The following is a 12,506-nucleotide window of genomic DNA, read 5'->3' as shown; positions in this document are numbered from 1 at the left end:
ATGCATTCACATATAAAGTCACATATATAACATAGTGAAATGCAATGAACAACATAATAACAACACAATCATTATGAACTGGTCTATTCCATCAAACCAGATATTTCAAACTTGAAAGTCTTTGGGTGTTTATCATACTCCAGTTCTACTAGTGTAGGTTCCATAAGGCTTGATTCCAGAAGTAACAAATGCATTTTTCTTAGATATAAGTCTAGAACCAAAGGTTTTGTGTTGTATGATTTGCATTCACATTCTATTCTTGTCTCACATCATGTCATTTTTCATGAAAACATTTCCCCTTATTATACTTCTTTCACTCCATTTTCCTCTCCTACAAATGATAAAATTTCTGATGTTACCACTTTTTATTTTCCAAATATGATACTTGTTTCCACTACAACAAATTACACAACATATAATAATTATAACATTAATTCAGACATTGTCATTGTTCCTACTGTTGGACAAAAAGTTTCTCTTAGGAACAAAAGTATACATAGGTACTTAGACCACTACAATTGTGGCACTACTTCAAGCATCCCATCATGACATACTACCCTATATCTTCTACACTTGTTCCTTTCTTATAATAATTACTCCCCTAACCATCTTTCTTTTTGTCACAATATCTCTCCACAAGTTGAACCATCATCCTTTAAAGAGGCTAGAAAGTTTGAATATTGGCAACAAGCCATGAATTCTTAATTAAATGCTATTGATTGAACAAAACTTGGACTTTGGTTAATCTTCTTTCTAGCAAAAAGTCGATTAGTTGTTGTTGGGTTTACAGAATCAAGCATAAACCAAATGGCTCTATTGATAGATATAAAGCTCGTTTAGTGGTAAGAGGTTTCACCCAAACTGAAGGCTCGGACTAATATGAAACTTTTTCCCTTGTGGTTAAAATCACCATTGTACTTCTTGTTCTTACCCTTGCTACTGCCAAGCAATGGTTCCTTCATCAACTAGACGTTGACAACACTTTCCTCCATGGTGATTTAACCAAAGAAATATACATGAACCTTCCTCTGGTCTTTGTCCTTCTAATCCTAATCTTGTTTGCAAGCTTTAGAAATCACTTTATGGTTTAAAACAGGCTAGCAAAAATTGGAATCACAAGCTGACATATGAGTTATTATATCTCGGGTATACACAAAATTCAGTTGACCATTCTTTATTTATCAAACATTCTCCTTCTACTATCATCATCATTTTGGTATACGTTGATGATATCCTTCTATCTGGAAACAACCTCTCTAAAATTACCCGATAGCAAGTTCCGCATTCAAAACCTTAGAGATCTCAAATATTTTCTGGGTTTTGAAATTTCTAGGTCTAAAGCTGGATTGTGTATGAATAAGAGAAAATATAGTCTTGAATTGATTTCTAAAGCTGGTATGTTAGGATGTTAACCAACAGCTACACCGTTGATCCTTCTATAAAATTGCATGCTAATGAAGGAACTCTCCTTACATATCATTCTTCTTATTGTCTTTTAATTGGAATGTTAATCTATTCACCAATACAAGGCCCAATATTGCTTTTGTCGTTTAACAACTTAGCCAGTTTGTTTCTTCTCATGACAACCTCGTATGCAACAAGCCATGAGAGTTATTTGGTACTTAAAGAATGTTTCTGGTTTTGGTTGTTATATGCTACTGATAATTCTCTTAGAATTCATGCCTACTCTAATTTTGATTGGGTCACTTGTGCTACCATTAGAAGATCCATCTTTGTCTTTTATGCCTTTATGGGAACTGCTCTCATTTCTTGGAAGTCAAAGAAACAAACCACCGTTTCCAAATCCTCCTCTGAAGCCGAATACAAGTCCATAGCTTCTCTAACTTGTGAACTTTAATGGCTACAATACCTTTCAAAAGATTTACATATATTGTGTCCTACTCCCTATTCAGTCTATTGTGACAACAATTTCGCTATCCACATTATAAAGAATCACACCTTTCATGAGAGAACCAAACATATAGACATAGACTGCCACATTACTAGACAAAAGCTTCAAGATAGTCTCATGAAACTTCTTCATGTGCCTTTTGTCAATCAAGTTGTTGACGTTTTTACAAAGTCTCTTTATCCTCCTTTTTTTTAACACCATTGTATTCAAGTTGAAAATATAATATTCATATTCATCTCGAGGAAAGGTGATAGAGAGACAAAATATTTCTTTTTCTATTTTTCTTGTTGTAATTATTTATGTTTGTTTCCTTTGTTATGTATATAATATTTTTTCTTCTTGCTTTATACTTATTTTATTCTCTTTAATGATAATAATGAAAAATTTTCTTTTGATCATTATGTGAAACACTATTATAAATTAAATTGGTTACTTTACGTATAACATAATTTAATATTAAATTATATTTATACTTAAGCACACATTTAAAACCAAACTCAATATTAATTAAACTTAGATCTAATACAAAATCACAAATAAACTTTTCAAAATAGTCTTTACTCGAAGGACTCAAAAGTAATCTTTCATACATGTAAATGAGTTTTGGGCTTATTTTTTACGATGAAACAAATGTGATAGTTTTTCATGGTATGAAGAATAAATCTCTTTTACCTAACCTCATCCACCCCATTTATTAGCATCATATCATCATGTGTTTGAACTTCACATCCTTTTTACAAACAATGATGATTCTGTTATCATATTAAACATGATAACACCATTTAACTCTCCCACCGAATAGTTTGACAGATGTAAGCTCAATTTTACACTCATTACTATGTCTTTTCCTTCCACATGTCCCTCACGGAATATAATATTCAACTTCACATTCTCGATTCTCATCAAATCCAACCCCTTTTCTATTCCTAACATTCTTGAAAATCTCTCACACTATCCCCATTTTAGGAACGCTTTGCATAACTCTTTCCAAACACACCCTTTTGGAATTCTAAAGAAGAAAAAAAATGTGATTTTTCTTCAATTCATCTCCCTCACTTCTCATAATCAAATGTCACTCCTTTGCTTCTATTCAATTTACTTAATAAAACTCTCTATCAACAAATTTGTTAATCTAAATTTATTAAACCATAGTTTCCAGTAGGATTTTGGTTTAAGTTTTATAAATAAAAATATATAATTGAAAAGAAAACATTTCACACACACACAAAAAATAGTTAATCAATTTTCTTAACAAGAATTAATTATTGACCAAACTTATAGATGTCAACATCGTGCAATAAAGGAAAGGAGTAGTCAATGATAATAATAAATTTTTGTAGTTCATTAATAAATGTATTCAGTTTCAGCAATGTGTATTATTGATAATTGTCTAGAAACCACTCATTCATGTTGAAAAGAATGGATCACTAGTTCGTGTGACCTTTTTGAGGAACACTCATCGTAAGAGTGTTGTGCCATGTGGCTTGCAAAGCAGCCATAAATGGTATTTATCTTTTCCACTTTTAAGTGATTGTCGTGCTGTACTTAGACACCAGACAGCAGACCTGCTCTTCCACATGCATTTGCAATTCATACTGTCTAAGAACACTTATTTATATTACAAACAGGTTAGAACGTGGATTTTGCACTAATGATTAATTTAACAAAGATGATTATACCGAAACATATTATAAGGGAAGTATGTCTTTAATTTAAAATTTAAATTAATTTAATAGAATATCTATTTATTAAGTGTAAATTTTCAAATCGTATAATTTTTCTTTTTAACTTTGGTATTCTGATGAAAAAAAAGTCCAAACATGTGTTTCTTTATTATTTTACTTATATAAGTAAAATATTACAAACAGGTTAGAACGTGGATTTTGCATAAATTATTTTAAAAAAGATGATTATATACCGAAACATATTATAAGGGAAGTATGTCTTTAATTTAAAATTTAAATTAATTTTAAAAATAATCTATTTATTAAGTGTAAATTTTCAAATCGTATAATTGTGTTAAAACGACTCCACTGGGGATCGAACCCAGAATCTCTGGTTCCGTAGACCAGCGCCTTATCCATTGGGCCATGGAGTCTTTGTTATGTGTAATTGCATGATAACTATAACATATTTTTAACTTCTTATATTAAAGACCAAGACAACATTATTGACTTGAACTTTTGATCAGGATATTTAGCAACGACGGAACATAATAAAAAACTACTTAAATAAACAATACTAAAACGAACTTCTTAAAATCACTCCAAAATTAAAATTATGGTTTAATGTCTCAATAGATTCTTATTTTTATTTAGAATTTTAAATAGGTTTCTTGTTTTTTTAGCGTCTCAATTGGATTCTTATTTTTGTTAATTTTTTCAAATAAATCTTTTCCGTTAATTTCATCAAACAGCGTTAATGAGTGTGTGACGTAGCCTGATGACACTACAGTTTTAATACACATGTCAAAAAAATGTGTGTGAATTAGATTTTTTAAAATTTAGAATTAAAGAATTATTTTAATATATTATAATTTTTGCTGAAATGAAATAAAGAAAAGGCAAAAATGGAATATTGTATTGTTAACATCCATTGTCTTTCAGCAATTGGGAAATCAAAATCAAATTGTCTCTGAAAAACTCCTCTGTACCATATCAAAGGCAAGAATGACAAGAACCTTTTTCTCCTTAGGCAAAACCAACCAATGAAGGGTCTCATTGACGAGTGACCCAGCTCTGACAGTAAGGTAATTGCCAGAATCTGAATATGGAACATTGACAAGAACACTCTTCTAGCACTAGTGAAAAAATGTTGTTTAACGTTGGTTATTTTGGACTTTTAACGTCAGATCCTGAACCGACGTTTATTCGAGTGACGTTAAATGAGACGTCGGACCCTATAGGTCAAACGTCTATATAGATGTCGGACTCTATAGATCAGATGTCTAAAATGTCGTCGTATATGATAGGATCTTTCTCCGCTTGAGGCCTCTCGAGTTGCTCCTAAGTCATGGTGATTCGAGTTTACAACTTTATATTTTAGTTCAAGAGAATGAATTGTATGTTCTTATTTTGTATTAGATGGTTTTGATAATGTAGTGGAGGGAATTGGAGGAGTGCAAAACGCAAGAAATCACCGTCCAAGAACGCTACCTAAGGACATGAGAAAAACTGCACAAAAACTCAATGAAAACGCATTTTAATCGATTCAAATGAAAAATAATTCATCAAAGAGTAATGTAATCAGAGTAAAATTAATTTTAAACGGTGCAAAAGTGAGAAAACGAACCTGAAAAACGTAGCNTGTGCAGAGAAAACGCGAGGAAGATGATGAACAATGAGTGCGCGTAACTACTGCCTCGCGTTCGCAGTGTTTTAATGCAGACATTTAGACGTCGGTTCCNCTTACAACAGACGTCTAAAGTGCTTTAGAAGTCGGAGTGGCGGGATCAGACGTCTAAATGGAGTCAAAAAGTGACTTTTTAAATTTCTGGATTTAGGGTTTAGACGTCGGTTCCCCCAATAACAGACGTCTATAATATTTTAGACGTCGGGCTCTCCTAACTGACGTCTATATGTTTGACAGGTAGGTGAATAGCCATTAATTTCCGCCATATAGACGTCGGGGCCCCTCCTAACTGACGTCTATATGACTGAAAGAAATGACTTTTCACCCACCTGTCAGACATATAGACGTCAGTTAGGAGGGGTCCCGACGTCTAAAATATTATAAACGTCGGGACACCTTCTAACTGACGTCTAAATGACCAACTTATTTACGAAAATGCCATCAGTCATCAATATACGTTGTGCTTACCCTTAACCGACATCTAAGGGGTGACGTTAAATAGCGTTTTTACACTAGTGTAGGAAGCAGTTTTGAAGGAGAAAACGTGGGTTTCAATTTCAGCAGAAAATGAAGACGAGACTGGAATAATGGTAATCAAGTGGTCATCTTTAGATGGGTCATACCCAAAACCATAGAGGAACTCACGGGTTATGTTATCATATCGAAAGTGTGGTAATTGTTTATCAACACCAATTGAGGGATTCCAGAGAATGAGATCATCGTTCCTCTCGTAGTATAAAAGAATAAACCCTCTGCACGACCCTAAAATGTGAGGCTGATTGCGAAAATCATCGAAGTGAAAAAAATCGGGAATGTGAGGGGGAGAAGGAGGGGGAAGAAGGAGATGCACAGCACGGAGAAAATACAGCGAACCCTCTCCGCTATCTATAAACTGTGCGTTTGAGTCAATGGATTGAGCATAAAAATCATTTGATCTCATAAGGATTCAATGGGTGGGTGTGGCAACTAGGTCGTAATGGGAAACGCCAAATTGGGGACGAAAATGAGAGAAAAGCCATGACTTAGAAACACACTTGAAACGCAAAGGGATTTCACCGGCAATCTCAAAAGAATTTCTCTTATCACTTCTAGAGGGAGAAGAGGAAGAGTGTTTATGTTCATGTCTTGAAACACAATATGACTTCTAGAGGGAGAAGAGGAAGAATTTCTCCAAATGAGTTGATGTTTTTATTACAAAATAGACTCAAAAAGCTTTCAAATGACTACTAATTTGTAATTTTCCCATCTAAAATAAGAAACATGAATCAATAACTTGAAAGTAAACTCATTTAGGAATCTTAGAAAAACGTTATTTTTGGGAAATTAGCTGCATCTAGTATAGTGGTCTAAAAATCATGGGTTGGTAGTCATTTGAAATTTCTTCATGTCTAGATTCCAAAAAAAGAAGAATCAACTCATTTGGAGTTCGGTGAAGAAAGTTATGAGCAAAACAACCCGCAAAGGTCAGAGGTGGCAGGAATGTGTAAAACGTTAACTTTAAGGAATTAACAACACCTACCCAGATGTCCAAATATCACAAATTAGTAGTCATTGGAAAGAGTTTTGAGTCTATTTTCTAATAAAAGAGAATCACATCATTTGGAGATCTGTGGAAAAAGTTATGATTAAAATAGTCAGCAAAGGTCAAAGTTAACAGTATGTTATCTCACTCAAATTACCTTTGGGGAGTGACGTTCTCACAGCTGGAACCTACAGCACATGTTTTTGTACAAAACCATATTTTTTTTCGTGTAATCGTTTACAGGATCCTTGTAATCGATTATCAGGGACAAAATAGCCTACACTTGTTTCAAGACTTAGCTAACATGATCATCACACCAACATTAAGTCTTTCCTCCACCATGGACTGCCCAAACCTTATTTTTCAGACTTTACTCACACTTAAACACTGAAAATAACTCTCATCCATTCAAGAAATATGAAAAAATTACGAAAAATCTCTTTGCCTACTTATGTGCCCACAGTTGGGTCCTACAACACAAGTTTTTGTACAAAACCAGATTTTTGTTCATGTAATCGTTTACAAGGTCCTTGTAATTGATTACCAGGGATAAAAGGGCCTACACTTGTTTCAGGACTTAGCTAACATGATCATCACACCAACATTGGGTCTTTCCTCCACCATGGACTGCTCAAAGTTTTCAGGCTCTACTCACACTTAAATACTAAAAATGACTCTCATCCATTCAAGAAATATGAAAAAATTATGAAAAATCTTTTTTCCTACTTATGTGCCCATAACTGGGTCCTATAGCACAAGTTTTTGTTCAAAACCATATTTCTGTTTATGTAATCGTTTACAGGGTCCTTGCAATAATCTATTACCAGGGAAAAAAGGCCTACACTTGTTTCAGGACCTAGCTAACATGACCATCACACCAACATTGAGTCTTTCCTCCACCATGGACTGTCCAAACCTCAGTTTTCAGGCTCTACTCACACTTAAACACTAAAAAGAACTCTCACCCATTCAAGAAATATGAAAAAATTACGAAAAATCTCTTTGGCTACTTATGTGCCCACAGTTGGGTCCTACAACACAAGTTTTTGTACAAAACCAAAGTTTTGTTTAGGTAATCGTTTACAGGCTCATTATAATCGATTACAAGAGACAAAATAGGTTAGGCATGCCATAAATGCAATAAAAATTGGTCATATCATTATTGATGGATGGTACTCAATCATGTTGGCCATTTTGTTTTATTCAAATTCCAAACAACAACACATTTGACAATGCCAATAACGAAGAGAATAACACTACCATTAACATTAACAATGATTAAGGGAAGTAAAGATGCATTTTTTTATCATTCAAAAAATTGGGTACAATATATTATTTGTTCATCTATGTACAATGTTGTATTGTTTTCTATAACAATTGAATACACAAACCACTCATGTTTCGCTCTATTTCTAGTGTACGAAGTTCTAAGCGCTTTGCTCTTCTAACACTTTCGTGATCCGACCCTCACAAACCTCTACATAGGGGGTTGATTGGTGTACATGCCTCCTGGGCCTACAAAGGCAGTGTTCATGTGGGATTCTGCACGAGGCGTGCTGTGCCCACCATCATCTTTATTTCTTCTTTTATTCTTCTCTTCAGCCAACTCTGCCTCCAAATCAACAATCATCATTTCTAGTTCTTTAATTAGAGATTCTTGTTCCTGTAAAGTACGCATAACTGCATCAAAGAAAACAAAATAAGAAAACAGCAAAACCCAAAAACGATAACAAAAAAATTGAAACAACAAATAAAACTCCAAATAACCAAAAACACAACCGCCAAACCCAAAACGCAAATAAAAAAGAAAAAAACTCATTTATCTTGCTCGAATCACCAACGTCATTAGAGGATTTCATTTCGTACAATACCATCAAGAGAAATGCTCAAAACTTGAAAATGAAAGGAAAACTTTTGGTTCGTCGGAGACAAAGGAATTGAGGATCTAGGAGAGAACGACAAAGAGGAGGCACACTTCCAGAATGCCATGGATTGAGAAGAATGAGAAAATAGAAAAAGAATGGTGAACCAAAATGGAGAAAGAAAATCTTGAGAGAGAACGAAATGTACTTTTAGAATCATGAAAAATTGAATCCTCCATCCATTTTCATGTTAGCCCTTTATTGAAATAAATTAATTCAAATGGGCCAATCAAATTTGTGAAAAAAATTAGCAAACTGATTATCAATAATAATAATCAATAATCCTTATTTGATCTTATCGTAAATTTTGATTGTAGTTTGTTTTGGATCAAATATAATATTAAATCTGTGCTACTTTAATTCAAAATGTTTAAATTGAATTTTATTTAACTATCCACGTCATCCCAAAATTATGTAATTTTATTTAACTTAAAATAATCTCTTAATACTGAATTTCTTTAATTCAACATTTTGGTTTTAAAGGATCCATACAAAATTTATTTAATTAATTAAAAATGTATTTCATATTTATAAAAACCAAAAAGTTGACGGAGCTTTTTCATTCACAGAATGGAATGGCATAGTTGACAAATAACTTCATCTTTTGAATGTATGAAAAGAAAATTCAGTCTTGTATGCAGTTCAGCTGTTTGACAAAATTACACTTGAAAAAAATTAGTCATGCATGAACTTCAAAGACTAATCTTTTCAGCAACAAAAAATTCCATCCACAGCAAACGAAAACCAAATTTGGCCTTTAAGCATCCGTGTCTCTTCTTTGTTGCTGCATCACAAACACAGTAGCCTTGCCAGCAGCATCAGTTGAAGCCAACAAATCTCCAAGCACCCCAAGTTCTGGATACTCACTCCATTGCAACAACCCAGAAGTTTGAGGAGTTTCAATCCCAGCTTGTCTTCCAACAATGATCAAATCATACTCCTTCACCAACTTCCGAATCACCAAAGCCGTCTCAGGTCCATCCTTCACAATCTTCTCTATGTAATTCACATTAGTCTCACCCACCTTCCCGTTAATCCTGATATCATTCAGAATCTCAGTGTCAAGCAGTTCCTGCAAATCTGTTACCTCCGAATATTTATTCCTAGCCAAAAACCTGACCACAGTGAGTCTGACATGCGGATTCTTGGTCATCCTCTTAGCAAAGTAAAGTGCTTCTCTATCATCTTTCCCTCCAATGAAAAGCATGCAAACAGTGTAAGGCGTCTCTGGGGAGAAAATATGCGTCATTTGCATTCTCTCAATCAATATCCCAACAGAACATGGAGCTCTCCGCATGACACGGAAGTTCAACTCTCTCAGAGACTCATCTTCTATCTCAATGCTGTTGCCATCAGAAGACCACTTTTTATGAAAGGGAAGAACAATGAGGGAGGTGTACTTGTTCAACGCCAAAGTGCAGATGTCATCGTACATCAACTCAGTTGGTGAGATTGATGTGAAGGTGTTCACCACCAGTGCATCCTTGAACTCGTGCTCGAAGTTTTGGAACGCATCGATGAGTTTGTCTGCCATGGAAGCGTTTGAGTCGTGTGTTTTCTTGGACTGGAGTTGGTGAGAGATGAAGACAGGAGCAGCTCTTCCGATGAGTTCTATGAGCTGGAGGGCGTAGATACAGAGAGGGTTGTCTTTGGTGGGGAAGGTGGCTTCGAGAAGGTTGATGGTCGGAGGAATGTTGTCGGGTCTGTGGATGCATGTGAGAACTCGAAGCTCGGAGTTGTTTTTGAGGTCAAAGATGTTTCGCTTGGTGTAGTTTCCTGCATATTTCTTCATGGGGTCGTAGAGGTATGCTAGAAGAAATGGCCCCACTGTAGCAGTCAGAATTATGCTCATTATCACCAATGCCAACACGTTGTCTGGCATGCCCTGCATTACAGACATAACGAACATAAACATTATCCTAGAATCATGATTCGTTTGTTTTTTCTGTCAAACTCATGTACAATGATTCTGGAGCAAGAGAGGTGAAGTAATTAAGAAGACATGAAAGAGAGTGCTAACCATGAGATCTCTGATTATAGAGAATCCAGCCAATTCAACTACGCCCTTGCAATTCATGACCAAAGAGAGAGAAACTGAGTCACTCAAGGGCACGTTGTGGTACAAAGGAAGCAGCATGCATACAACAAATTTGACAGTGCTAGTTACTGCAATGATAATCAGGGCTTGCAACATGAACTGGTCAATTCCTCCAGTCACTTCGTCTCTCCATTTCATGAAGTCTCTGAGGTTCACCCTCATCACACATGTGGTCACAAAGAGAGGCATGAACATCCAGTTAACAAAAGTGTCAATCTTTTTTATAACTGCAGTGCCTAATGGAGGCCCTTCTGGGGTGGCCATGCCCAATGCAAAAGGGCCAAAGAGAGCCAAAAATCCAATGCGATGTGTGATATAGGAAGCCACAAAAACCATTATGAGTATGAAATACACATAGTGATCACTAACAGGAGAACCCTCTGGGGTCTGTTTTATGATCCAAAACATGGCTGGGCGATAGACGAAGATAAGCATTAGCAGAAACAAAATCAAAACTATGAGGCGAAACCAGGCTTTTTCTGGATCACTAGACAAAATTTTGGAGATACTAAGGATTGATGTGAAGACCACATTGAAGAGCTCAGTAACCAAAGCTGCGGACTGGCTTAATCTACCTAGCTCCGAATTCAGAATCTTGAGATCACTTAAAACTGTGCAAATGTTAGGGAAAGGAGTCACCGAGAACACACCAATGATAAGTCTAACTTTTGCTATCTGATCACTGTCCAGGTATTTTGTGGAGTATAAATTCACAACAGTCATGCTGCATATAAATGGAGCCAGTATGGTAGCACACCCTATGGTGGCTGCACTACTTTTGGTCCTGGGAATCACACTCACGTCTGTTTTCACCCCTGTGTAGAACAGGAAAAGCATGTAGCCAAAAACTGAAAGCATCCCCAGACTTGCCTGAGAGTCAAAAAAGAACAACTCTCTACTCTTCCGAGCCCATTCTTCAGTGAAGCTGGTTGCAAATATCAGGCCAACCTGCTCAGAACACCCACCACCATGTCTCAGTTAATATCCAAAACAGTAACAATTCTTGCATCTGCACAATGCCTATGATGTTGTGGACACGATCAACTAGATGCATCAAATAATAGTATAAAAAAAAATTCATGAACTGAAAATGAATAAGTACATGTTCAATATTATCTTAATCTTACTATTGGTTAGTTAGTAATCATGCGAAGGTACGTAATTTGAAATTGACAAGTACATTAAAATGGATATTGTGGCATGCATGTTGAAGGGAAGAACTTACAATGCACATGGAAGCGAATCTGGGGAATCTTAGACGACCCAGAATGGCGTGCAAGAGAAAGGTTGCAAGAAAGATAATACATATCTGCATCTCCAACATTGGTAAAGCATTAGTTGGAAGCATGCCATTTATGGTGCACCATGGTGTATCTGAATTCACCCGAGGGGGCAAGTACGTGCATGATGTAATGTAAAACTCTTCATCTCCCACTTCTGTTGTCATGCTTTATATATATAACTGTGTTCTATGCAACCCTTTGTATCGGAAAGAATAAAATTCACGAGAAAGACACAATAAAGGGAAGCAAGCTAGCACAATAATGCAGGAACAATTGCAGAAATATTAAGAGGTTCACAATAGATATATGTTTGAGTTTCCTGAATTTTCATGGTCAAACATATAAATTTGAAGGCAATGGTAGAAGTCGTTTTGTATGATCATTGAAAACTAACATGTTATTAGTCCATGTAGTTTCC

At 35.3% G+C, this 12,506-nt stretch overlaps 1 protein-coding gene and 1 non-coding gene across 2 annotated transcripts; both read right to left on the bottom strand.

The window, feature by feature from the left end:
* Positions 1-3,937: 3,937 nt before the first annotated feature.
* On the bottom strand, positions 3,938-4,010 carry TRNAR-ACG. Its single transcript has one exon. It is a non-coding gene; the product is annotated as a tRNA-Arg (tRNA).
* Positions 4,011-9,464: 5,454 nt separating this feature from the next.
* LOC106761948 (cation/H(+) antiporter 4-like) lies at positions 9,465-12,252 on the bottom strand. Its single transcript, XM_014645583.1, has 3 exons — positions 12,031-12,252; positions 10,728-11,753; positions 9,465-10,592 (listed from the first exon to the last, which is right to left on the bottom strand). Exons 1-3 carry the CDS (start codon positions 12,250-12,252, stop codon positions 9,465-9,467), a joined length of 2,376 nt encoding a protein of 791 aa, XP_014501069.1.
* Between the last annotated feature and the right edge of the window lie 254 nt (positions 12,253-12,506).

Source organism: Vigna radiata, chromosome 1 (assembly GCF_000741045.1).
Source record: "Vigna radiata var. radiata cultivar VC1973A chromosome 1, Vradiata_ver6, whole genome shotgun sequence".
NCBI lineage: Eukaryota > Viridiplantae > Streptophyta > Magnoliopsida > Fabales > Fabaceae > Vigna > Vigna radiata.
This window is presented reverse-complemented; position numbering and strand designations above follow the sequence as displayed.